Source organism: Hypanus sabinus, chromosome X1, assembly GCF_030144855.1.
Source record: "Hypanus sabinus isolate sHypSab1 chromosome X1, sHypSab1.hap1, whole genome shotgun sequence".
NCBI classification, from domain to species: domain Eukaryota; kingdom Metazoa; phylum Chordata; class Chondrichthyes; order Myliobatiformes; family Dasyatidae; genus Hypanus; species Hypanus sabinus.
The window spans coordinates 26,890,135-26,917,544 of NC_082738.1; the positions used below are offsets into that span (position 1 = coordinate 26,890,135).

Sequence of the window (27,410 nt, forward strand, 5' to 3'; positions counted from 1 at the left end):
CTCAGGTTATCTATAGCCCTCTATTTTTCTAAGGTCCATGTACTTATCCAGGAGTCTCTTAAAAGAACCTATTGTATCCACCTCCACCACCGTCGCCAGCAACCCATTCCATGCACTCCACTCCCTGCGTTTTATTTAAAAAAAAACATACCCCTGTCATCTCCTCTGAGCCTACTTCCAAGCACCTTAAAACTGTGCCCTCATGTGTTAGCCATTTCAGCCCTGGAAAAACGCCTCTGATTATCCACACGATCATTGCCTGTCATCATCTTATACACCTCTATCAGGTCACCTCTCATCCTCTGACATTCCAAGGAGAAAAGGCCAAGTTCACTCAACCTATTTTCATAAGGCAGGCTCCCCAATCCAGGCAACATCTTTGTAAATCTCCTCTGCACCCTTTCTATAATTTCCGCATCCTTCCTGTAGTGACGTGACCAGAACTGAGCACAGTACTCCAAGTAGGGTCTGACCAGGGTCCTGTATAGCTGCAACATAACCCCTTGGCTCCTGAACACAATCCCACAGTTGATGAAGGCCAATGAACTGTATGTCTCTTTAACCACAGAGTCAACCTGTGCAGCAGCTTTGAGTGTCCTATGGACTCTGACTCCAAAATCCCTCTGATCCTCCACACTGTCAAGAGTCTTGCCATTAATACTATATCCTGCCATCATATTTGACCTACCAAAATGAACCACCTCACACTTATCTGGGTTGAACTCCATCTGCCACTTAGCCCAGTTTTGCATCCTATTGATGTCCTACTGTAACCTCAGACAGCCCTCCACACTATCCACAACACCCCCAATCTTTGTGTCATCAGCAAACTTACTAACCCATCCCTCCACTATAAATAAAAATCACGAAGAGAAGGGGTCCTAGAACAGATCCCTGAGGCACACCACTGGCCAAAAATGACCTGTCTACAACCAATCTTTGCCTTCTGTGTGCAAGCCAATTCTGAATCCACAAAGCAAGGTTCCCTTGGATCCCATGCCTCCTTACTTTCTCAATAAGTCTTGCATGGGGTACCTTATCAAATGCCTTGCTGAAATCCATATATACTACATCTCCTGCTCTACCTTAATCAATGTGTTTAGTCACACCCTCAAAAAAAATATTCATTCAGCTTCGTAAGGCACGACCTACCTTTGACAAAGCCATGCTGACTATTCCTAATCATATTATGCCTCTCTGAATGTTCATAAATCCTGTCTCTCAGGGTCTTCACCATCAACTTACCAACCACTGAAGTAAGACTCACTGGTCTGTAATTTCCTGGGCTATCGCTACTCCCTATCTTGAATAAGGGAATAACATATGCAAACCTCCAATCCTCCGGAACCTCTCCTGTTCCCAAAGATCATTGCCAGAGGCTCAGCAATCTCCTCCCTCGCCTCCCACAGTAGCCTGGGGTACATCTTGTCTGGTCCTGGAGACTTATCCAACTTGATGCTTTCCAAAAGCTCCAGCACAACTTCTTTCTCAATGTCTATATGCTCAAGCTTTTCAGTCCACTGTAGTCATCCCTACAATCGTCAAGGTCCTTTTCCATAGTGAATACTGAAGCAAAGTATTTATTAAGTACTCCTGCTGTCTCCTCCGGTTCCATACACACTTTTCCACTGTCACACTTGATTGGTCCTATTTTCTCATGCCTTATCCTCTTGCTCTTCACATACTTGTAGAATGCTTTGGGGTTTTCCTCAATCCTGTCCACCAAGACCTTCTCATGGCCCCTTCTGGCTCTCCTAATTTCATTCTTAAGCTCCTTCCTGCTAGCCTTATAATTTTCCAGATCTCTGTCATTACCTAGTTGTTTGTTTTTTGTTTTTTTTAACCTTTCATAAGCTTTTCTTTACTAGATTTTCAACTGCCTTTGTACACAATGGTTTCTGTACCCTACCATCCTTTCCTTGTCTCGTTGGAATGTACCTATGCAGAATGCCACGCAAATATCCCCTGAACATTTGTAACATTTCTGCTGTATATTTCCTTGAGAACATCTGTTCCCAATTTATGCTTCGAAGTTCCTGCCTGATAGCCTCATTTCCCCTTACTCCAATTAAACTCTTTCCAAAATTGTCTGTTCCTATCCCTCTCCAATGCTATGGTAAAGGAGATAGAATTATGATCACTACCTCCAAAATGTTCTCCCACTGAGAGACCTGACACCTGACCAGGTTCATTTCCCAATACATTTCAAGTACAGCCTTGCTTCTTGTAGGCTGTATATCCCTGATGTATATTTCTACATATTGTGTCAGGAAACCTTCCTGAACACACCTAACAAACTCCACCCCATCTAAACCCCTTGCTGTAGGGAGATGCCAATCAATATTGGGGAAATTAAAATCTCCCACCACGATACCCCTGTTATTACTACACCGTTCCATAATCTGTCTCTCTATCTGCTCCTCGATGTCCCTGTTAGTATTGGGTGGTCTATTTTTTTTTTAAAAAAACACCCAGTAGAGTTATTGACCTCTTCCTGTTTCTAATTTCCACCCACAGAGACTCGGTAGGTAATCCTTCCATGACATCCCTCCTTTTTTTGCAGCCGTGGCACTCTCTCTGATCAGCAGTGCCACACCACCACCTCTTTTGCCTCCCTCCCTGTCCTTTTTGAAACATCTATAGCCTGGCACTCTTAAGTAACCATCCCTGCCCCTGAGCCATCCAAGTCTCTCTAATGGCCACAAAATCATAGCTCCAAGTACTGATCCATGCTCTAAGCTCATCTGCTTTGTTTATACTCCTTGCATTAAAATACACATCTCAAACCAGTCTGAGCACGTCCCTTCTCTATCACCTGCCTGTCTCCACCCCCCCCCCCCCCCCTTACTCTGCCTACAAGCTTTCTCACTTTGTGAGCCAACTGCCTCTTCCTCTGTCAGTTCGGTTCCCACCCTCCCCACCCCACCGGCAATTCTAGTTTAAACTCTCCCCAATAGCCTTAGCAAACCTCCCTGCCAGGATGCCTACCCCCTCAGAATCAAGTGCAACCTGTTCTTTTTGTACAGGTCACGCCTGCCCCAAAAGAGGTCCCATTGATCCAGAAATCTGAATCCCTGCTCCCTGCTGCAAACCCTCAGCCATGCATTTATCCTCCACCTCACTCTACTCCTATACTCACTGTCGTGTGGCACAGGCAGCAGTCCTGAGATTACTACCCTTGTGGTCCTGTTTCTCAGCCTCTTTCCTAACCCCCAGTAATCCTGCTTTCAGGACCTCCTCCCTTTTCCTACCTATGTCATTGGTACCAATATGTACCACGACCTCTGGCTGTTCGCCTTCCCACTTCAGGATATCGTGGATGCGATCAGAAACATCCTGGACCCTGGCACCTGGGGGGCAAACTACCATCAATGTTTCTTTCCTGCGTCCACAGAATAGCCTGTCTGACCCCCTAACTATTGAGTCCCCTAAAACTGCTAACATCCTCTTCCTTTCCCTACCCTACTGAGCCACAGGGCCAGACTCTGTGCCAGAGGCACGGTCACTGTTGCTTCCCCCACATAGGCTGTCCCCCCCCAACAGTACTCAAGCAGGAGTATTTATTGTTAAGGGGGACAACCACTGGGGTACTCTCTAGTATCTTGCCCTTCCCTCTCCTGACTGTGACCCACTTATCTGTCTCTTGAGGCCCCAGCATGACTACTTGCCTTTAGTTCTTCTCTATCACCTCCTCACTTTCCCTAACTAGACAAAGATCATTGAGCTGCATCTCCAGTTCTCTAACCCGGTCCCTAAGGAGTTAAAGCTCGATGCATTGCTGCAGATGCGTCTGTCTGGAAGACGGGGAGTCTCCTAGACATCCCACATCTGATACCCAGTACAGAACACCGGCCTCGTAGAAGTACTTTCTATTCCTTTTCTTCACAAGTAACTTGCCTCGCCTTGACCAGTTATCGCCGAAGCCCCGTTGAGTCAAAACCCTCCGACTGACTTCCTCTACTCAGTCGCCTGCTCTATAAGGCTGTCTTCTTTTTAAATTCTTCCCATCAGTCTAACTCGCTGGTATCCATGTGCCTGTGCAGTCATGCCTCGATCAAACCACTGAAGGAAAAAACATCAGGAGCGGTAAAGCTCTGATGCTGCGGCATTGAAATTTGTTTGCTTCGTGGATAAATTTGCATGTACAGTGAAGTGTTCTACCACTGAGCTAAAATAGTCTGCAAATGGATTAACCTGTTACTCCCCATCTCCCCAGAGTAGTTTTCTTTCATGGTCCCAGCTGCAAGTTCCACTCTCAAATTGCTCTGTGGGCCTTCTTAATATTTCTTTTTGCTATCAAATGAATTAATTGCTTTTCAGAAAATATGCCTTGTTATCAAGAGTGCTATTAGAGTGTGATGTGCTGCTTTCCTTATTGAGAAGTAAATTGTCTGGTGTGCTACTGAGCTTCTCCACTGCCATCTTTGATAGACAGGCTGACATCAGATAGACTGGGTATAGATTTGGAGTCTTCAAAGTTCAAAATCAGTGGACTTTTTTTTTTCTAATCCATGCTTTCCTCTTTTTTAAGGATAAAGATGACAATGCACTAAGGGAGCTGTTACTAGGCAACGTGGAGAAGTCGCTCAAAATGGCCATTTACAACACCAAAACTCAAGCAGTTCGCGAAGTTAGTGCAACACCCAGTAACCTTTGGGGAGGACAAGGGCTGCTTGGAGTCAGCATTCGGTTCTGCAGCTTTGAAGGAGCAAATGAAAATGTTTGGCACATCCTGGTATGTACAATATCATTCTGAGCACGGTTACCAGGCTGTGTCAATGCGTCTAACTGCTAACTCTGAGCTGGTTAAGGTAATATCATTCTACCCAACATGTTGTAGTGGTTTCCTTGGGATTCTAGAAGAAATAAAATCTACATGAGAGTGTAGTTCATATACTCAGCAGGTGAGTCTACAACATGCATACATTTGCCTTGTAGCCTCTAATCTCCAAAGCTATTAAAATTTTGCTTATTCAAATTTTTAAATTTTACAAGTGTGCTCTCTATGGATTGCTGACAATTCAGAGTCCACCTCAGTGAAGAAATGGTTAATGAGCAGAACAGACTAAAAGAAATCTCAGACATCCAACTAGGGATGGAGACCAATAGGGCTCTAGGTGCCTGCATTGCATCCTACAGTTAAAGGAAAAGCTACGACAAGTGTCAGTTATTTAGTACAGTTGATGGAAGATAGTACAAATTGCTTTTGTATCTTAGTGTTACTTTAACTAGGCATTTCAAAGAGCCTGAAGGTAATTTACTAACTTCAGCCCAATCTTAGCATTCAATACAATACAGGCAGTCCCCGGGTTATGAGAGCTCCGTTCCTGAGTCCATCTTTAAGTCGGATTTGTATGTAAGTCGGAACAGGTACATCCAGTATTATTTTAGCATCAATTAGTCAATCGTTTGTCTTAGTATATATTATATATTTTACCTTTCTATGCATATAAAACACTTAAACATATGTATTTCAATAATTAAACCACTGCGTTGCTTAGTAATAATTGTAGCTTTCATCGGTGCAGGGCCTTTCACATGCTCCATTATTCTCACTTTATCCTTTACCTGTATCCTTTAAAGTTGTTCCAATCGTTGACCGACTGTAGCCTAATGCTTTTCCAATGACCAATGGTGTTTCACCTCTTTCCAATCACTTTATAATTTCCACTTTATTTTCAATCACGAACGTTTTCTGTTAATGGAACAGAAAATTGTGGATTTTATGTTCTATTGCTGAGCAGCAGTGAACCGTCTGATTGACCTATCAGAGTTCTCTTTACGAACTAGTTGACTTGATCAGTATTTCTGATCTGGCTATTGTTCCCGATCGCACTTAATAATAAAAAAAATACAGCAGCAGCCGCGGGCGGCGGGTCGCTCTGGGTCCTAAGGTCCACCCGCACTGAGACCGGTTAAATGGGACAAGAGGGAGTGGTGCTGACTGGAAAAGGGGTATCAGGTTGAATCTTGCCAAGAAATATTTAAGCCAAATACAAAGTTACACACTCATGACAGTGTTAACAGCAACGACTTTAAATGGTGGACAGCGTCGTGATCCGACTTAAAATGGCGGATGGTGTTCTCTCTCCGTTCATAAGTACGAGTTGTCCGTAAGTTGGACATTCGTAACTCAGGGACTGCCTGTAGTTCAAGTTATGTAAGCAAGATTTTAGCCTGCTGTTAAAGACACAAGTTGCATGCTACATGGAGTTGTCAGCAGCTTGTCAAGACCAAAACTTAGCTGTAGTATTTGTAACTCTTGCTTTGGCTAGCAGCTTAATATAGGGGATGATAGCTCCCTGGCCCGGCCAAACTTAATCTCATTTGGGTAGATGCTGCGAGATGTGTCTCCTGTTACAAATCCGTACCACGAAATAACAAACAGTACACAATATGCAATTAAACGATTGAGCTTTATAATTCTTAATTTGACTTTTTTTTTAAATGAAAAAGGGGCCCATTCTCATGAAACAGTCTAATGCACAATGTTGGAGCTCACTGATAAGGCCGTTCATCCACCAATGACCTCCTCCGATTGTCGCTGACCTTCGGACCCTCACTCCAGGTCCACTCCATCCATCTACCAACTCTCTCCATTCACGTCTTCTCTCTTCATCTCCACCTGGCAAAAGACCATGAATTCTCGGCTCCCGGACACACAAGAAAGAACAACATCCCACTCATTGGCTATCATGCCCCGTTATCTCTAGTCATAACCCAAACATTGCTGCTACAGAGAAACCATTACTGTACCTCAGCAGTGGAACTTTACAGAGAAGCCACTACATTAGCAGTGAAACCTTACAGTGTGTTACATATAATTAATGAGAAATAATAGGCTCAGCCAAGCTGGTAGTAATGTTGACAAAGCATAGGCTGACCAGTCCATAATAATGCAGGTTTGAATAGTGTAATTTGAAGTTGCATTTTATAGGTGGCTGAATAACTGATGGCAAAGACTAAAATGTTGTACTTGATGAGAAGATGCACCATTGGTACATCATTATGTTTTCAGAATGTAGTGGGACATAAATTTGATCCAGAAATGTCTGAGATTGTCTTTCTGTCTGATTCTCTCTCCAGTTAGCTGTTGTGAGAAGTAATTGGGGGATTTTGCAGTTATTGCCCTCATCTCAAAGAACCTTCAATACATCCTTGCCCTTCAACTTGTTTCTTTGGGCCATCTTGTCATCTCATATTGGAAAGAGGCCATAACATTAAAGCTGTAATGCTGCTTTTATACGTTGCACTATGATTTATTGTGGCAAGGCACCCAACTTCTGATTGAGGTTTACTTTTTCTTTGTAAAGCAGAGAGTAATGCTCTCATCGTTGAGAGGAAACGAGGCACCTTGGACCCAAGTGAATCTGCAGACTAGGACTGTGAACTTATGATAAGAAATGAGGGAGGGTAAATTCAGTGCCACATCAAGATCACCAAGGTTAGGGGTGTTGGAGAACAGAAAGCAGAAAAAAAAGTCTACATTTGTTTTTTTTTTATATAATTATTGTCCATTGTACCATAGGTGTTTAGGGCAGCAGTAAATGTCCTCCATCTCTGTACGTCTGTCCTTGGCTGCTCAGATGTAGAAGGATTCTTTATTGCTGTTTCTGTAACAATTTTGTTTTGTTTTCTGTAACAATTTTGAGGCAGGGAGAAGGAGAAGTGCAGTACATCTTGGGAATCGTTAGTGTACGGCTGCTCAAGTGAGCTGGTGTTGAGAACTTGGACTCACGGCACTGGGAGCACACAGAAGCTCCCCAGAATAAAGAGGAAGGAGTACACCATCTCCCAAGCTACTTATTTGTCCATCTCCTTGGACACCTCGTGCCCTATTTGTGGAAGAGTCTGTTGTTCCAGCCTCCATCAGTCACCTCAGGACCCACCAAACCAGAGTTGGAGCAAGTCCTTCTCAACCCTGAGGCACTGCCTAAGAAGGATGGAAGCTAAAATATTTCTGTCTTAAGTATAGCTTCTTACATTGTCAACAGGAGGAAAGGAGCTATTAAGTACAGAACTAAACATCCTATTGTGATCCTGAGTCTGCTGATACTGGGTTTTGCATTTGGTTTTTACTGGAGAGGGAAATACTGTCTAGAATTCCTGTTTCAGATGGGAAGTTTACATGTATGGAGGCTCAGTGGCCACTTTTATGTATGTAAAATGAATATCCGGGCAAGGAATCAAGTGGGAACAATTGGCTCTTTCTTTTTAAAGAAAAATAAATGGCCATGAATTTGGCTATAATATTTTCAGCATTTGGGTGGGGATTTGTAACAGTTACTCGCTTTGTGTGTTTGTATCTGTACTCATCTATTGTTTAAATCTTGCAGGAAGTGGAGCCCAATTCCCCTGCTGCATTAGCTGGTCTGAGGCCATACACAGACTACATTATTGGAGCTGAAGCCATACTTAGTGAGGTGACTGCAAATTGCTGCTTTTTCCTCCTTGGAGGGAGTTATTAAATCTGTATGTGAATGTAAGAAACAGAAGCAAGAGTAAAGCCATTCAGCCCCTCAGACTTGCTCTACCATTGAACAGAATGTAGCTGATCATTTACCTCTGCCACTTTCCTGTAATAATCCCAGTCCCATAAAGTCTGTAATATCTAAAGATACATTCATTGTTCTCTAATGTACTTGGTAATTAAGCCTCCACAGTCCTCTTGTTAGAAAGCTTCAAAGAGACTCAACCTTGTGGGTGTAAGAAGGTTGTTTTCTCCTTGTCCACAATGGCTGACTCAGTATTTTGAGACTGCGACCCTGGTTCAAGACGCCCTAGCCTGGGAAACGTTCTTGCATTTTCTCTGTCAGGCCTTATGAGAATTTTGTTTCATTGAGATAGCTTCTTATTCTTTTGAACGCAACAAATATGTTTATATGATGAACATGCCATCTCAGGAAGCAATTTAGTTAACTTTGTGCTTTGTCACAAATATATCCTTGGGTGGTAAAATTAGATTCATCTATAATATTCTAGATGAAGTCCCACCAGCATCTAATGTTGTTTGAGTAAAACTTGTTGCAAAATGACCCAAATACAAGACTACACAAGGTCCACCATACCTTCTCAAAGCAACACGTACAAAATGCAGGAGGAACAGCAGGCCAGGCAGCATGTACGGAAAAGAGTACAGTCGCTGTTTCAGGCCGAGTCGACTATACTCTTTTCCATAGATGCTGCCTGGCCTGCTGAATTCCTCCAGCATTTTGTGTGTGTTGCTTGGATTTCCAGCATCTGCAGGTTTTCTCCTGTTTGTGATTTGGAATACCAACATGCCTTCTGCCTTCTTAATTGCTTGCTGTAGCAGCACAATAACTTTCAGTGATTTGTGTTCAAGTACCTATAAATCTCTTTTTGACCGAAAATATGATCTGACTTTTTTCTATATTATGTTTTAGTCATATCCTTGCTCATTCGTTTAGCCTGTCTATATCCCCCCCTAAAGCATTTCTGCATTCTCCTTGTAGCCCACAGGCCCTGTTTTCTCTTCTGTTTAGCTCTGTGACACTATTGATGTCAGGCTAACTAGTCTATGGTTTATTTCCCTTCTCTGTCCTTTCTTGTCTGATGAAAGCCTTCTATCTGTAGTTATTAAGAAGAGTTAAAGAAGCCATCATGAGCACTTTCATTTGATCTGATATAGCCAAGACAGCAATATTTTATTAAAAGTGGGCCAGGAGTATGAAATTCTGCAAGATGACAGTCAATGCATCCACTATCTCCACAACCTGCATCCTAAGGTTTTGAAGGTAGTTGCTCTCACGTCTTGGGGATTTATTGTTTTAATTTTGACTAATCCATTAATTTCACTATTATCATTTTTTCTCATTGATGCTAATTTCTTTTGTGTTCACTTACTGTAGATATGTAGTCTTTCACTACTTCTGACTGATTTTCTATATAATCTCTGCATCACTTTTCATTTCTTCATCCATCACCCTGAAAATAGTTTCTTCTGTTTCATTCTGTTGGGGAAAGCACATTAACTAATCTTTACCTTTTGGCAATCTATCGCAGCTCTTGCAGTTTGTTTTGTACTACTTGCTGGTCTGCCCTTGTGTTCTGATTTCCCTTTCCTAATCAAAGTCTTGCTTCCTTTGGATTCTGAAGCCTTCACAAGTTTTCTGCTGTTTTGGCAACACTATATCAAAAGGGAAAAGCTCACAATGTTATATTTAACTTTCCTCCTAGATCTCTTTATGTTTTTGCAGGGATTAACTTGAATGTCAGTTCCAGATTTCCTATATCTAATTTTCACCTCGTGCCTTCATAGTTGCTTTATTCTGATTTAAGATGCTGGTTTGTGATTTGAGTAAACACTTATTTTATGTAATGATCACTGTTGAGGCCTAAATATCCATTAAATTCCTTCATATGATGCAATACTACATCTTGATGCGGCCTCTTCCACTCTTCTGCGGATGTTGATATTTTAAGATTCTGACTTTCCATGAATGTTTTCCACATTATTGCTGCCAGCCTGATTTTTCTCAGTATATATAAAGTAACATGCCCCTCTAATTTCCTGATTTGTACCCAACTCTACAGTCCCACTGCTGTTTGGGGTCCTGTGTACAACTTCCACCAGAGTTCCCTGCCCCTCACTGTTTCTTAGCTCTACTAAAACCAACCACTATTTGATTTTTCTGAGCTAAGATCCTTAAAGGCAGTAGAGTTATCCCATTCTTTAATATCATGGCTTTATGCATTTTCCATTTATCCCTCTCCTCTAAAAGCAAAGTATGCTGTATTTAATTCCTAATCTAAGTTATCTTGCAGTCTCATCTCTCTTGCAGTAATTAATCTGGGCCTATTTATTGATTTTTATGTGTGGCATTAATTCACCTACCTTGTCACAAATATTGTTTGTGTTCAAATAAACAGCTTTGTCTATAACCTTTTCTGCATTTTTCCTGAACCCACCCCACCATGTCCTCTCTCATTCATCATCTACAGGCCTAGTTATTCAACTTGTCAAGCCGCAAGTCCTAGCCTGATTCAAGAGAATCCTGTCTCGGCAGAACAGTTTCCTCTTTCCCCACTACTGGTGCCAGCCGTGTGAACTGAAATTCACTTCTCATGTCAGTCTTTGGGCCACTTATTAGATTGCCTTGTGCTAATTTGTATGTGGCTCATGTAGTAATCCAGTGATTTATCATCTTTGTAGTCCTGCTATTTTTAAAATTTCACTTGTATTCTTCAGGAGAACCACCTTATTTATCCTTTCTATGTCACTGGTTCTCCACCTAACAATACTATTCCTTATTACTGATACTATCTTTTTCACTCCCTCAATTTGAATGGCTTCCTGCTCCACAGTGCTGTGATCATTTTGCTCATTATCCCAGCAGTCACCGCTTTCATTCACACAGGCTGCAAGATCCTCAAACCTGTTGAACTTATTCAAGCTTGAGGCTCCTGCAGCACTACGTTCTATTTCTGATGCACCATCAATAACTCTCTCTGAGACGTGAAGTCGAGATATCGGCTTTTATTGACTGGAAGAAAGAACAAGCAGTGGTTGACCACCATACTACATCCTGGAGAATGAGGTCCGGGCTCAGGCCTCAATCGCCTTTATACAGGGGTCTGTGGGAGGAGCCACAGGAACATTCAGCAGGGGGTGTGTCCAGACAGCTATATGTAGTTCACCACATTCACCCCCCCCTTTGTTTTAAAAGAGAGTTCCCATGGGGCGAAGTTTCTTACAAGTATATTTACAGGTTAAATCTATCAGGTGGTCGAATCTGTCGCTGCGATCTACGTAGCACTGGCTGTGATTGCACAGGTGCCGGTGGTGATTTCACCGGAGATGGTGGTTGTGCAGGTTCCGGCCTGACTGGAGGTGTCAGCCCACTAGGCGTCAGTGATCCCTCATGCGTGTGCGAGGCACCTGGTATATGTGCGTGCAAGATGCCCTATTGACTGGAAGAAGGAACAAGCAGTGGTTGACCACCATACTACATCCTGGAGATTGAGGCAGGGCTCAGGCCCCAATCGCCTTTATACCGGGGTCAGTGGGAGGAGCCACGGTCAGTGGGAGGGGCCACAGGACCAGTCAGCAGGGGGCGTGTCCAGGCAGGTATATGTAGTTCACCACATTCACCCCCCGTTTGTTTTAAAAGAGAGTCCCTATGGGGCGAAGTCTCTTACAAGTATATTTACAGGTTAAGTCTATCAGGTGGTTGAATCTGTCGCTGCGATCTACGTAGCACCGGCTGTGATTGCACAGGTGCCGGTGGTGATTGCACCGGAGACGGTGGTTGTGCTGGTTCCAGCCTAACTGGAGGTGTCAGCCCACTAGGCGTCAGTGATCCCTCGTGTGTGCGAGGCACCCGGTATATGCGCGTACGAGACGCCCAGTATAGGAGTGTCGTGAGGAGTCAGTGTAGGGCTCGGTGTGCGCGGTGTCACCTCGGGTACAGGGTTCATAGTTACCGTGGAGTGTTCGGGGTAGTGGTCTGCTGCTCCTGCGGGTGCCAGGTCGCAGACAGAGACCGTGCCCTCCCACCCATCAGGTAAGACCATGTAAGCATACTGGGGGTTCGCATGTAGAAGGTGAACCCTCTCGGCCAGCGGGGGGTATTTATTGCTCCTCACATGTTTCCGGAGCAGCACTGGCCCTGGGGACGTCAGCCAAACCAGTAGGGTAGTCCCAGTGGCAGACTTCCTGAGAAAAGAGAATAGGCGCTCGTGAGGGGTGGCATTGGTGGACGTACATAACAGGGAGTGGATACGGTCGGGATCAGGGCCAATGACCCCGTTTTCCACGACATACTCAAGGATAGCGAGTCGGGTGGTTCCGAACACACACTTGTCCCTGTTATAAGTAAGGTTCAGGGCTTTGGCCACTTGGAAAAATTGTTGGAGGTTGGCGTTGTGATCCAGCCAGTCGTGACCGCAGATGGTGATGTTATCCAGATAGGGAAATGTGGCCTTCAGTTGACACTGGTCCACCATCCGGTCCATTTCCCTCTGGAAGACCGTGACACCATTTGTGACACCGAATGGGACGCGCAGGAAGTGATAGAGCCTGCCGCCCGCCTCGAAGGCAGTGTAGGGGCGGTCCTCTGGGCGGATGGGGAGCTGGTGATAAACGGATTTCAGATCTATTGTTGAGTACACCTTGTACTGAGCTATCTGGTTGACCATATCTGCGATGCGGGGTAGGGGGTACGCGTCAAGCTGGGTGAACCTATTGATGGTTTGACTATAGTCCACGACCATCTTATTTTTCTGCCCGGTCTGAACAACAACCACCTGGGCCCTCCAAGGGCTAAAATTGATGCACCATCAATAACTCTGTCTGAGACGTGAAGTCGAGATGTCGGCTTTTATTGACTGGAAGAAAGAACAAGCAGTAGTTGACCACCACACAACATCCTGGAGAATGAGGGAGGAGCAGTGCCTCCAATCGCCTTTATACAGGGGTCTGTGGGAGGAGCCACAGGACCAGTCAGCAGGGGGCGTGTCCAGACAGGTATATGTAGTTCACCACAGTTTCCCAATGCTTTTTTTTACTGCATTTCAAATACTGAAATGTAACCATGCATCTCTTGTTAAGTTTGTCAAAAAAAGCATTTAAGTCATGGAAGCAGATTTGCAAGGCAGTTGCTCAGTACACCTACTGAGGACTCTTAAGGATCATGGTGTATCTCAATTATTGTTCAATATCTAAAGCTACAGTAGCGTTAACCAATGCTCCTTGATGGTTTTGTAGATGTATATGTTGGCTGATGCGACAATTATTGAAGAACAGAATTAAAATTAAAAGTTAGTTCTGTGAGATGTGCATCTTGTATTGCTATCTCAATGACTGATACTTAAATGCACATCCTTGCAACCTTGTTGTATGTAGCTTTAATTTTCACATGTAATATGACCACACAGCAGGGAGGGAAGTCACAAACTGGAGGGGATCAGTGTAGTTACGCGGTGTCTCTATTTCTTTCTTCGTTAGATTGCCGCAATTACATTTATTTACCAGATTAAGTGAAATCATGGCTGTTAATTCTGATACGGGGAAGCTGTAATTTATTTGTTCCTCTGGTGATTTAACTGCACAAGTCTCTGTGACCCCAAGAAGGCTTACTATACCTGATTGTTGAAATCCTTCTGTTTTGAGCATGAAATAAGTTGCTTTGTATTCTTTGCAAAAAGTGAGGCAGGATGTTGTGGGAAGCAAACAAGTTTTTTTTTTGTGCCTTAACTGTTGGTGACTAGATTGGGGAAGGGGAACAAATCAGGGTACTAATGCTGTGTTTTGTTCTTTCAGTCTGAAGACTTGTTCTCTTTGATTGAATCTCACAATGGAAAGCCACTAAAGATCTACGTGTACAACAATGACACAGATAATTGTAGGGAGGTGATTATCACACCAAACAGTGCATGGGGTGGAGAGGGCAGGTATGGTGTGGTCAGATTTACCTTTTTGTTAAGTCTCCTGTACAATTTGTCTGAGTGGTTTGTGTTCAAATTTAGATTGTCTGTCTTATAATATGGTGATCAGTTACAATGTTAAATAGGGTATGAAGTCTGTCGGTATTAATTCATCAGCTTTGCTAAGTAGGTTATGTGAACCTCTATAATATTGAATTATATAATTTTCAAAATTTTCCTCATGTAATTTTTGTCTGTCAGTTAATATTTAATATTTTTTGTTTCTTAAACAGAAAATGTGCTGAAGCCAAGTTGTGTGCTTAGTGGATGTAAATATTCCAGGTCTACTAAATCTGGCATGATTTAAGCTTTGTAGCTTCTTCACCACCCCCTGATCCTGTCCCACTGAAATGATGTCTTTGGCAATCAAGACGATACCTTGGTCTCATCTGGGTGTTGTGGGGGTGGGGGGCAACTTTGGGGAAAATTCAACACTTGAGAAGTGTCCAAGTGGTTCCAAAAAATGAGTAACCATGAAATGTACTGGCCATCAACTCGCCTCATAAAATACTTGGAAGCTTACTACAATTCAATGCAATTAGGACCCTCAGTAATTCTGTTTTAAATCATCCATGTGCTGATCTACAATTATACTATATAACATGACGAGTAGAGTGCCTTGTTTTATAATGAGGGTTTTTTCATATTGAAATATAATTGGATCTTCATAGGTCCTGTTCTTAGTGAATTAGTCATGTTTAGGTTGACATTACCTGTGGCTGTGCTAGAATCACATGCTGGTAATCAGTGGCCTATGTGCACAACCAAACCAGCTTTAGGAGTAGCTTACAGCTACTTGTAATGGTCAGTGCAAACCTGTGGCATAGTGAAGCACATGTATATTGATCAATTCTCTCTTCTTCTCCCCCCCCCCCCCCAAATCTCACCCCAGATTCTGCCTGACTTGTTCATTGCTTCATATTCCAGCATCTGTAGTCTCTTGTGTCTCCTGTACAGGGGCTCCCCACGCTATGGAAGAGCTGACTCGCAGACATATAACTACGCAAATTCTCCCATAAATTTTAAAAGAATTCTTCAAGATGAGAAAGTTCATTTATAGAAATGTGAACATCTTCAGGACTTAAGGAATTGCTATATGGAATAAGACATGGGAGCAGAATTAGGCCATTCAGTCCATGTAGTCTGCTCCACTATTCCATCATGGCTGATCCCGGATCCCATTCAACCTCATACATCTGAATCTTGCCATATCCTTTGAGAAGACAAATGTGCACGTTAATCAAAATCATTGAAATTGTTCTTTGCCAATTTGTGGAAAGTTCAGTTTACATGTCGTTCTCAGGAACGGGACCCTTGTGTAACTCCAAGGACTGCCTATACTTTTTAGAAAGGATAACTCGGCTACTTGAAATTGATGCAGAATGTAAAGCCTGAGGCACGTGGTTTAATTGTTTTGTACCTATTTTTTTTCCCCCCAGCTTGGGCTGTGGAATTGGCTATGGATACCTGCACCGGATACCAATCCGTAAGCAGCTAATAGAGCGGAAGGTAACTCCAGTTCTCCGAACTAGCTTGCCTGTGAGTCCCATGGTAAGTACTGGAAAACTTCAGTGACAGAGGTGTTGTGTTTAGTTAACATATAATCTCTCTAGCTACAAGCAAGCATAAACCTGGGTGGTAACTTTATTGGTACCTTTGATTATTTTTATCAGTTTAGCATTTTGGAACAATTCCTCACATGAGTTTTGCTCTAATGTAGCAGTATGATTTACATTTGATAGAGGATTTAAACCAGTGCAGCTTTTTTTTTTTCGGTCTGTCTGTTGATTCCAGGGAATATTTAAAATGCATATCATTCAAAGAAAAACATGGAGTTCTGACTCTTCCTTCAACCACTGCTACCCAGCCAGTTCCATCAGTCACTTGTCCATCTACAGTTTGTGGGATTTCACTATGCGCAAAAGAGCTGTCACATTCACTGTTGTAACCAGCTGTGCACATTACTACAATTCATTGTATGTGAAACTTTTTTAATAGGAGAAGTGCCAAATACTAGGAAATGTGTGGATTATATGGAGCAATGGGAGGTGTTGCTGAATGTAGAGAAATGCAACTGTGGAAGGGGAGAATCAGCCAGCATTACTAAATCTAACTTTTTATTATTATATAACCAGGTCAGTATCAGATTGGTGCTTGTGTGCAATTGACACAACAGCAACCACACATTTAAAGTGGTATTTGACAATCGTGCATGGAAGGCACAAAATAAACATTCTACATATTTTTTCCCTGCTCTGAATAGTTCTTGAGAACATGGTCAGATTTGATACTGTGAGTAATTGGTATTATTTAAATCAGTTTCAGAAAGACTCAGCTAGTTTTGTAGTACATACTTGATTGTTTTACAATATTCAGGAATGGTGTATCCTGAAATTGGTCACAGGTTACTCCGTCATGCATATAGCTAGGGTACTCTAAAACTTGAAGTGATCCATTCTTCATTTGTTGATCCTAGACAGTTGAAAGTTGGCAGTCTGCAACAAACAATCTGCTGGAGGAACAGTGGGATGAGCAGCATTTGTAGGGGAGAAAAGGAGCTGTTGAAGTTTCAGGTCAAATGCCTGCATCAGGACTGAAACATTAATAACTCCTTAGTGGCACGCAGCTTGCAAGGCTCCTATTTATCTATTGACTTTCTCTGATGGTATAGGAAGGTCTTCCTATTGCTTGTAAAGGGGAAGCTTGCCATATGTCAAAGAACATACGGTACAGGTCTGAGAAAGGAAATGGGAAGCAATTGCCTGTCTGTTGAGATACTAATATTAATGGAAGTTCAAAGACCTTTTATTGAAATGTCAACAGAAATAAATTATGAAATGGAGAACTTTTAGTGGAGCTTAGCTGAGGTGCTAAATACTTAATTTGGGTATTTGCCAAAGCTATAATAAAGGAGATATTTCTTCGTATAAGATATGAAAAATAGAGAACATACAGAAGCCTGTTGGGACCTGAGTGACAAAGTAACTCTGTAGCAAGTAAGGATGTATATTACCGTCAGGATCTTCCAAATCAATTGAAGGGTTGAGTGGTAATGTTTGGTGGAGGGAGGGGCCCTGGAGAAAATGCTGCCCCAAAAAGGGGTGAAGGATAAACATGGAGCTGCTGTCTGGCAGTTCCAGTGACCTGGGTCATACCCGAGCCGTTGCATGTTTTTCCTTAAGTGTACCAGATTCCTTCCACATTCTGAGCCATGCTGTTTCATAAGTCAGTTAACTGCTAAGTTACCTCTAATGGGTAGGTGAACAGTAGGAGTTGATGAGCATTTTTTTTTCCTCCTCCAGTCCTGATGAAGGGTCTTGGTTCAAAACATCGACTGTATTTTTTTTCCCCACAGATGCTGCCTGGCCTCCATTTTGTGTGTGAACTCCATCATGCCTGAGTTCCTCCATCATTTTGTGTGTGTTGCAGGGAGAACTGCTGTTTGTTATGCTTGACTACTGCCAATTTTTAAATTTGAAGATAACGTGAAACTTGGAAAATGTAGTAAACTGTAAGGAAGATAATGGTCTTCAAAAGTACATCCAATGAGCTGGTGAAATGGGTTGGCAGGGTAAATCTGAATTTCAAAGTAGGAAGAATTATGTTTTGACAAGAAGAACAAAGACCTCACAAAATGGTACAATTTTAAAAAAGGATGTTTGTGCAAATAATCTTAAGGATTGTAGGGTAGGCTAACAAAGTAGTTATCAATACAATCTTAATATCTTTAATGATCTTTATAAAAGTTATTCTGAGCCTTTATAGAACATGTAGCTTGATCTCTGGTAAAATATTGGAACAGATTTTGCTGGACCTAGTCAGACAATTGGCTCTGTATGTAGCAAAATTGGGGACAATCATTGTGACTGACTGCTGCATTGAGTTCTGTGGTGGCATCTGTCTCTCCAAGTCCTGGACTGAAAACATCTCCACAGAAGTCCATGATTTCCATGGGAATGGCTAAATATGGATTGTTCCTTTTGGAACTGCCAACCTTGGCCAGGGATATTTAGTCCAGAGTGTCCCATATTTGGCAGCATGCTTTTGGAACAGTGTGAAAGCTTTGGAGAGGGTACAGAAAAGATTTAAACTGTTAAATCTTTTCTGGAATGAAGAGCAGTGGGTACCTAGAGAGCTTGGCAAAGCTGCTGGTCTTCAGAACACACTAAGGAGATTTGAGATGCTGAAAATTACTCATGGTTTGGATAGCTTCACTTTAGTTTCAGTGTTTGAAGACTGATAACGCAAGGGGATAAGTCCAAGGTCATTGGCAAAGAACCAGCAGCAAAATGAGTGACGTGAATTGATGGAATATGAAGAGCAGCATGGAACCAATTGGATTGCTGTCAAAAAGTCTGGGACCGACTCGGTGGGCCAGATGAACTTTACTAGTATTGTACTATCGTATGATTGTGCATTTTATTAAGTAACCTGCGCTCAAGTTGGTGCCAAAGCGCAAAATAGAATGCTCTGCACAGCAGGCAAGTAACAGTTCTGCAGTGAATTAGGACCACAATGTTGATTATGGCAGCAAGTTTTAAGCAGAGCCAGGTCTTCCATGATCTATGCTATCTAAATATGATAATAGTGGTTTTTGTAGCTGCTCCTATTCAGTGTTAGTTTTTTATATGGTCTGATGTTGTGTGTGAAATCCACAGAAGTTGAGTTTTAATTGATTATTTAAGACACCAAAAAATCCCAGGGAATACATGTGAACGTTGGAAGCCATTCTGCCTGGACCAAATGTGCATACTTGTTCTTCCTCTCGTGTGCCGTGTTGGTGATGACACATTTAGGGTTAAGTTCTAAAGTTTCTTTTCTTTGTAGGTTCCTCTTTCAGCTCCAAGTGCTCCTGCAATGAATAACATGCCCTCAGGTCTGCCAAAGGAGCTGAATGATCTCAGGCTGAAAACAGCATCTACTTCAGTCCCAGGCACATTCTCACCAGGTACCGGTAGAATTACTTTAATGGTGCAATTACATCAAGTACTTCTCAACCTAATTTCTGGAATGCCAGCTCTTGCACCCTGTGCTGTTGAAATCATCCCTGGCTTAAATAACAGGGAGATTTCGGCAGTACTCTTATCATGGGTACAAGCACTGCCAATAATGTGGGAAGATCTTACTCCACTCATGCATATTCCTATAATCTTTTCAGTTTCTTAATCAGTCCACTGTTGCTGCAGTAAGTTCTAGCCTGAAGCAACTTGCCAAAGCACTTTCAAAATTGGCTCTCAGACACAGAACTTCCATCAACCAAAAGAATAAGTGCATGAAAATATACCCACCAAGCTTCTCACCATCTTGACTTTTGGAAATACATCCTAATTGAATCAAAGTCCTGGAACTTTCACCTTGAGAGCACTGTGGTACCAGCTTCATGACACAATGATAATGGTTCAAGAAGGCAGCTAACCACCACTCAGACAATTAAGGATGATTATTGGAACAAAAATAAGTTATTCAGATTCTTAAGCCTGTTCTGGCATTTGACTTTTGATGATGGCTGCTCTGTATCAACTCCATTAACCTACTTTGGTTATGTAACCCTTACTGCCCAAAAATAATCCTTCAGATCCCATTTGAAATTGTTCCCTTGCTGAGGCTGCTTTTTGGGGGAGCAAGTTCCAAGATTTCTACAACTGTGTGGAAAGATGCTTCCTGGCATCACCCTTGATCAGCCCAGCCTTAATTTTAAGGTTATAGCCCCCTTGCTCTGTACCCCCAATCAATCTTAAAATAGCTGGGTTAGATCACCCTTTCATTCTCTGTATTCAAGAGAATACAGGCATAATCTGAGCATTATATCTTAATTTAACCTTTTAATTGTAGTGTATCTGTACTGTACCCTTTCTAATCTAGTGTCTTTCCTGTGTCATGATGCCCAGTCTTTGTGGCTAAAAACTCTCAGCAGGTTGGATTCAATCATTCTCTTCCTTGCAGATTGTGCAGTTTTCAAGCTCTAAATGCAAGTTCTTCTGCTATCCAATTCAATTGCAACGGATCTGCTGAATCAGTAAATTAATAGCAAAGCTCTAAAGGCAGCACTGGTCAATATTGGCTTGGGGAAATTTGGCAGTATTAGTGGAATTGTCCAGTTGCTTACCAGGTGCTGGCTATGCCAGTTGTTTGAGGTGCTTGGAAGATTTGTCTGCCATTCAAATCTGGCAAACTGAAGAAGGGCCAAGGAACTAGATGCCACAAGAGCAAATGCCTTTAGTAGCCGAACAGTTGACAGAACTGGAATGGACGTGGAGGAGACTGAGGGCTCTGAACGTGGGAGCAGAGGAGACAACTGTTAATGCTTGGAAGTTGATGTTGCAATGCTTCATGAACAGCTGAAATTATGTAGTATTGCTGTATTAGCTCTAACTTGCTGTACTGCAGACCTCCTTGTGTTTTTCTTTTCTAGTGATGTGCTTTGGGTGTTTAGCTATCATAGGTCTTTTGTGCACATCCATGTTGTTTTGATTTTGCTAGTGATTCTGTACTGAGCAAATTTTAGCACTGCTTGCTGGGATTTAAACACAGAGTGTGGCTGCATCTGACAATAGTTTTGTTTTTGCCTTATACTTTTTACCCCTATTAAATGAAGGCTGGTTCACTCCATCTGACACTTGTAGGTAGTTTTTATTTAAACCTCTTTCTCTTTAGGTTCTAGTATGTGTCAACTAGACCTATGACTTTTGTCCTTCCAGTTATGTTATTTTACATTTAAATCTTCTATTCATCAACAAATCCCATGCTGTCTTGTGGATTGTTCAGGTATTGCAACCTTCCAGCAAGAGGATAATAAAGCTATAGGTAATATTTCAGAAAGGTAGTAAGCTCCCAAGTTACAAACGCTCGATGGATGTACAGCCTGTACGTACAAGCATTCAGGAGACACCCATGCTGGGTTTTCCAGCTACTGTGGCACTATAAGCATCTTGTGGGAACAGTTTGTGGCAACTTCTGGTTGAGCTACACACTAACTTTGTTGGCATATGTTTTATTTAATTATATTGCCAGTCAGCTGCATTTTCAACTTGCAAATTGCTTGGGTTTGAATTCTCAAGAACAAAATCATGTCCTAACCTGGGAAGGGATCTATAATGTACTTGTTTTGAAAATGTACCTTTCTTGTTTTTACTATGGATGTACCTTACAGTACAAGTTTGCCCCATAGCCATGAGACAGCATTGATGGATAAATACTGTATTTGTCAATTACAGTTTGAAACTTTCAATAGTGAAAGTTAATTGAAGTAAATTAGTATATACAGTGTATATGTGTGTGTTTTCTTTTAACTTGGCATCTTGTTTCATTAAATATTGCTTCACCTGGTCAAGTTATTTTCTTTCCCATTCTTTGGTTGAGAACAATTTTCTAAGATGTTGCATGGTCTGAATCCTGTCAACATTGTGGGAGTATCTTTATCTGGCAGACTGCAGTGCTTCAGAAAAGCAGATTGCCACCACTCCCTTGAGCAATTGGGGATGGGCTTTAAATACTGGACTTGCATTGGTGAGGGCCAAAGGATGTTCACAAGAATGATCCTGGGAATGAAAGGTTAACATATGATTGGTGTTTGATGGCTCTGGGCCTGTATTCACTGGAGTTTGGCAGAATGAGGAGGGATCTCTTTTCTTTCTTTTTCAATCTTTTTATTGATTTTCACATATACACAAAAAAAATAACATAGTAATAAGTAAATTATAAATACAATAGACTTGAAATCACATTGATAATAAGATAATAATATCCTACTAAACATCAACAAAAGAAAATACCTTAATCAAGTCCACATGATTATATGAAAAAAAAAACAAAAATAACCATTAAAAAAGAAAAAAATATTAAAAATATGTGAGAAAAAAAATATATATTAAAAAAAATAAAACACTAAACTAAACTAACATGGGCAATAATAACAGTTTACAAGTATAAGATAGTGTCAAAGAACTCCGGAACTCCATACCTGAACATGAATAAGCAGAAAGGTCTGGAAAAGGCCAAATTAATTCATATGAAAATGTCGAATAAACGGTCTCCAAGTTTCTTCAAATTTAATTGATGAGTCAAAAATAGTGCTTCTAATTTTTTCCAAACTCAGATAAGAAATAGTTTGAGAAAGCCATTGAAATGTAGTAGGAGGATTTACTTCTTTCCAATTTTGTAATATAGACCTTCTGGCCATTAATGTTACAAAAGCAATCATTCGTCTGATTGAGGGGGAAAACTGATTACCATCTTCATTTGGTATGCCAAAAATTGCAGTAATAAAATGAGGTTGTAAATCTATATTCCAAATTGAGGAAATAGTAGTAAATATATCCTTCCAATAATTATGTAAAGTGGGACATGACCAAAACATATGGGTCAATGAGGCCACTTCTGAATGACATCTGTCACATAGAGGGTTAATATGAGAATAGAATTGAGCAAGTTTATCTTTAGACATATGAGCTCTATGTACAATTTTAAATTGTATTAAAGCATGTTTAGCACATATAGAAGAAGAATTAACCATTTGCAAAATTTTTTCCCATTTATCTGTTGATATGTTATATTGAAGTTCTTTTTCCCATTCTTGTTTAATTCTAACTGATATTTCTGGTTGTATCTTCATAATCATATTATAAATAAAAGCTACTAATCCCTTCTGACAAGGATTTAAGGTAAAGATCAAATCTGTAGTGTCCACCAAAGTTGAATTAGGAAAAGATGGTAAAACTTTATGTAAAAAATTTCTAATTTGTAAATATCTGAAAAAATTAGATTTAGGTAATTCAAATTTATTGGAAAGTTGATCAAATGACATCAAAGTATCTTCAAAAAAGAGATCACGAAAACATTTTATACCTTTCCTTTTCCATATGTTAAAAGCTTGATCTGTCCAGGAGGGTTTGAAAAAGAAATTAAATAAGATAGGGCTATCAAGAACAAAGTTTTTCAAAATAAAAAACTTACGAAATTGAAACCAAATTTGTAATGTATGTTTAATAACAGGATTAAATATTTGTTTATTAAATTTAACTAAATCCGCAGGAAGACAAGAACCAAGAACAGAGAATAGAGAATATCCCTTTACCTCATTACATTCCAAATTTACCCACTGTGGGCACAGTGGTGAATCCAAATCTAGTTTCCAATACAATAAATTACGAATATTATTTGCCCAATAATAAAATCTAAAATTAGGTAAAGCTAAACCACCATCTTTTTTTGATTTTTGTAATTGCTTTTTACTTAACCTAGGGTTTTTATTTTGCCACACAAATGAGGAAATTTTTGAATCGATGTTATCAAAAAAAGATTTAGGAATAAAAACTGGTAGGGCTTGAAATAAATATAAAAATTTCGGTAAAATCATCATTTTGATAGCATTAATCCGACCAATTAATGATAAAAACAAAGGAGACCATCTTGTAGTAAGTTGATGAATTTGATGAAGCATAGGTAAAAAATTCAGTCTAAATAAATCTTTATATTTCTTGGTAATTTTTATACCTAGATAGGTGAAGTTATCAGTAACAACTTTAAATGGTATCCTATCAGTCAATAAAGTTTGTGCATTTAAAGGAAATAATTCACTCTTATCTAAATTTAGTTTATAACCAGAAAAAGTACCAAATTGAACCAAGAGGGATCTCATTGAAACCTATCGAATGTTGAAAGACTTGGATGGAGGAGGGGATGTTTTCAACAATGAGAGTCTAGGACCAGAGGGCAGAACCTCAGAATAGAGGGGTGCCCCTTCAGAACAGTGATGAGGAGGAATTTCTTTAGCCAGAGGATAGAGAATCTGTGGAACTCATTGCCACAGATGGCTGTGAAGGTAAAGCCATTGGGATATTTAAAGCTGAGGCTGAAAGGTTCTTGATTAGTAAGGGTGTCAAAGATCACAGGGAGAACACAGGAAAATAAGGTTGAGAGACAGTGTATCTACCATGATGAGCAGACTTGATGAGCTGAATGGCCTAATTCTGCTCCTATGTCTTGTGGTCATATTCATTAAGGTCTCGCCCATTTGATATGTCTCCACACATAGATGAGCATATTGACCCTGTACTCGCCCAAGTTACACTTTTGCTCTTAATGTGTCTATTTAATCTAATCTGAACAACAAATTTCACAACATATGGCCAGTGATTTTCAACCTGATTCTGATATGTGGTGTCTCAGAATTCTCCTATCTGTTAAAGCTATCAGCACTAGTTCCTGTATAATTTGTCACTACATTGCCCTACTTCCTCCAGGTTATCTATCTACAGTCCTCAATCTTCAATCCTTATGCATTTAAGTGGCTGAACTTTTTTTTTTGTTGAAACCATCACCTGTGAGGATACAACTAAGTTTATTCATTCATAATTTAGGTTCTTGCCTCTATGATCTTGTCAACAGCACCCATCACTACTTTTGGACTTCACCTGCAGCCATCCAGTTATTTGGATTCTTTGACTCAGATCAGACTCCAACTTTGTGCATATTTTTGTTCAACTGTCAATGTACAGTAGCTGCTTGGTAGCTCATATTTCTTTCCCATTGCACACTTGAAACTACATAAACACCCAACTAATTATTTAGGTTACATTTTGTCAATAAATTTGTCCTAAAGACTGCATACATTAACTTTCAAACTGTAATTCAACTTTCCCTCAACAGCTGAATCACAGAAGTGTTACTATGATGTGAAACAACATACCAGTCTCCATTATAAATGTGGACAGCAATTCGCTTTTCATTTTACATTGTGGGTATGATGGATGACTTTAAAATGGCATTTAGATTAAATCCTTCCAATTGCAGATCTGTCTGATCTACAGATCTATCCAGGATGTAATACTACTTTTGTCTATTGCAGTCAATTTTAGCTGTAAGTGCTGTGTTAATTTTTCAGTTTTCCAAGCTGTGATTATATTGTTACATTTTTCTTTTTCATTACTCATACAATTGACATCATTAGTGTTTTCCTAAAAGATTAGGAAAATTTTAGTTATCCATCTTTTCTGATACCATAAAGTATTGGAGCAGAATTAGGCCATTTGGACCATCGAGTCACTCCACCATTTCAACATGGCTGATTCATTTTTCCTCAACCCCAATCTTCTGCCACCTCCCCTGACCAATCAAGAATCTATTGATCCCTGCCTTAAATATACATTAAAGACTTTGCCTCCACAGCTACCTGTAGCAAAGAATTCCACAGATTCACTACTCTCTGACTAAAAAAAAAAATTCCTCCTCATCCTCTCCATTCTAAAAGGGTACCCCTCTTTTGAGGCTGTGTCCTGTGGTCTTAGACTCTCCCACTATTGGAAACATCCTCTCCACATCCACTCTATCAAAGCCTTTCACCACTTGATAGCTTTCAATAAGATCACTCCTCATTCTTCTGAATTCCAGTGAATACAGTCCCAGAGCCATCAAATGCTCTTCATATTACAAGCTGGAATAATTTTCGTGAACCTTCTTTGAACTCTCTTCAGTTTCAGTACATCCTTTCTAAGTTGAGGGGCACAAAATTGCTCACAATACTCCAAGTGAGGCCTCACCTGTGCTTTATAAAGTCTCAAATTGCATCCTTGCTTTTGTACTCCATTTCTCTTGAAATGAATGCTAACATTGCATTTGCCACCTTCACCACAGAATCAACCTGCAAATTAACATTTAGGGAATCCTGAACAGGAAGTGACCATACACTTCCTGACACTATTCTGTCTGCTACTTCTTTATTCATTCTCCTATCAGTCTTAAGACCTTCTGCAGACTCTCTACTTCCTCAAAACTACCTGCCCCTCCACCTATCTTCATATCATCTGCAAACTTTGCCACAAAGCCTTCAATACCATCATCCAAATTATTGACCTATATCTGTCCCAACACAGACCTCAGTGGGACGCCGCCACTAGTCACCAACAGCCAACCAGAAGAGGCTCCCTTTATTCCCACTCTTTTCCTCCTGCCAATCAGCTAATGCTTTATCCATGCTAGAATCTTTCCTTTACTACCATGGGTTCGTAGCTTGTTAGGCAGCCTCATGAGTGTCACCTTCTGAAAATCCAAGTACACAATATCACCTGATTCTCCTTTGTCTATCCTGCTGCTTATTTCTTCAAAGAATTCCAACAGATTTGTCAGGCAAGATTTTCCCTTAAGGAAACTATGCTGTCTACAGCCTATTTTATACTTCCAAGTACCCTGAGACCATATCTTTAATAATCGGCTCCAACATCTTCCCACTCAGAGGTCAGACTAATTGGCCTATAATTTTTCTTCTGCCTATCTCCCTCCTTGAGGCACTAATTAAGAAATTTGTTCCTTTTGTTCTTTGAACTTTTTTTCTTTTGTCTTTTCCCAAGGCCTTAAATTTATGCAAGTACTTGACCTGTCTTTGCTTCCTCTAATCTACATGATTCCTTACTTGCATTATCAATATCTTTTTCAACCTCCTGGCCTTAGTAAATTATCAATTTTAGACAAAAAAAAACATACATGCACAGAACCAGCTCCATGCCTTTTACAAACCACGCAGAATGCATCAAATTTCACTGCAACTTGTAAGATTTGGGTCAAAGTGCTATCAGTCTAGTGTGGTTTAGTTCCCTTACTTCAGCAACATTGTTGTATTATTGCTATTTTTGTAAAGCTGCATTGAAAATCTCACCAGCTAACCTGTCCTGTACCCACTGAATCCCTTTTTACTTGGGGCATTATGACATAATGAATATGTTCATTGAGACCAACTAAAGTAATTAAATGTAGGAGAGATTTAACAGTCTGGGAGTCCTAAATTGTTGGGTGCCATGTAGTGTAGGAGTTAGCATCTACTACAGCTTGGGGGCTTCAGAGTCTGGAGTTCAATTCTAATGCTGTCTGTAGGGAGATTGTATGTTGCTGGCTGTGAATGTTTGTTTCCTCCAGGTGCTCCAGTTTCCTTCTACATTCCAATGATGTAACAGTTAATCAGTCATTGTAAATTG

General features: G+C 40.8%; 1 protein-coding gene across 1 annotated transcript in view; it reads left to right on the top strand.

Annotated features, from left to right (window-relative positions):
• LOC132384723 (Golgi reassembly-stacking protein 2-like) overlaps nucleotides 1-27,410 on the top strand; it is a 60,766-nt gene that overhangs the window by 14,759 nt on the left and 18,597 nt on the right. Inside the window, exons 3-7 of the mRNA XM_059956126.1 lie at nucleotides 4,532-4,735; nucleotides 8,337-8,423; nucleotides 14,282-14,412; nucleotides 15,885-15,996; nucleotides 19,273-19,393. Of these exons, the coding sequence (XP_059812109.1) occupies nucleotides 4,532-4,735; nucleotides 8,337-8,423; nucleotides 14,282-14,412; nucleotides 15,885-15,996; nucleotides 19,273-19,393 (655 nt within the window). The remainder of the gene's footprint in view (nucleotides 1-4,531; nucleotides 4,736-8,336; nucleotides 8,424-14,281; nucleotides 14,413-15,884; nucleotides 15,997-19,272; nucleotides 19,394-27,410) is intronic.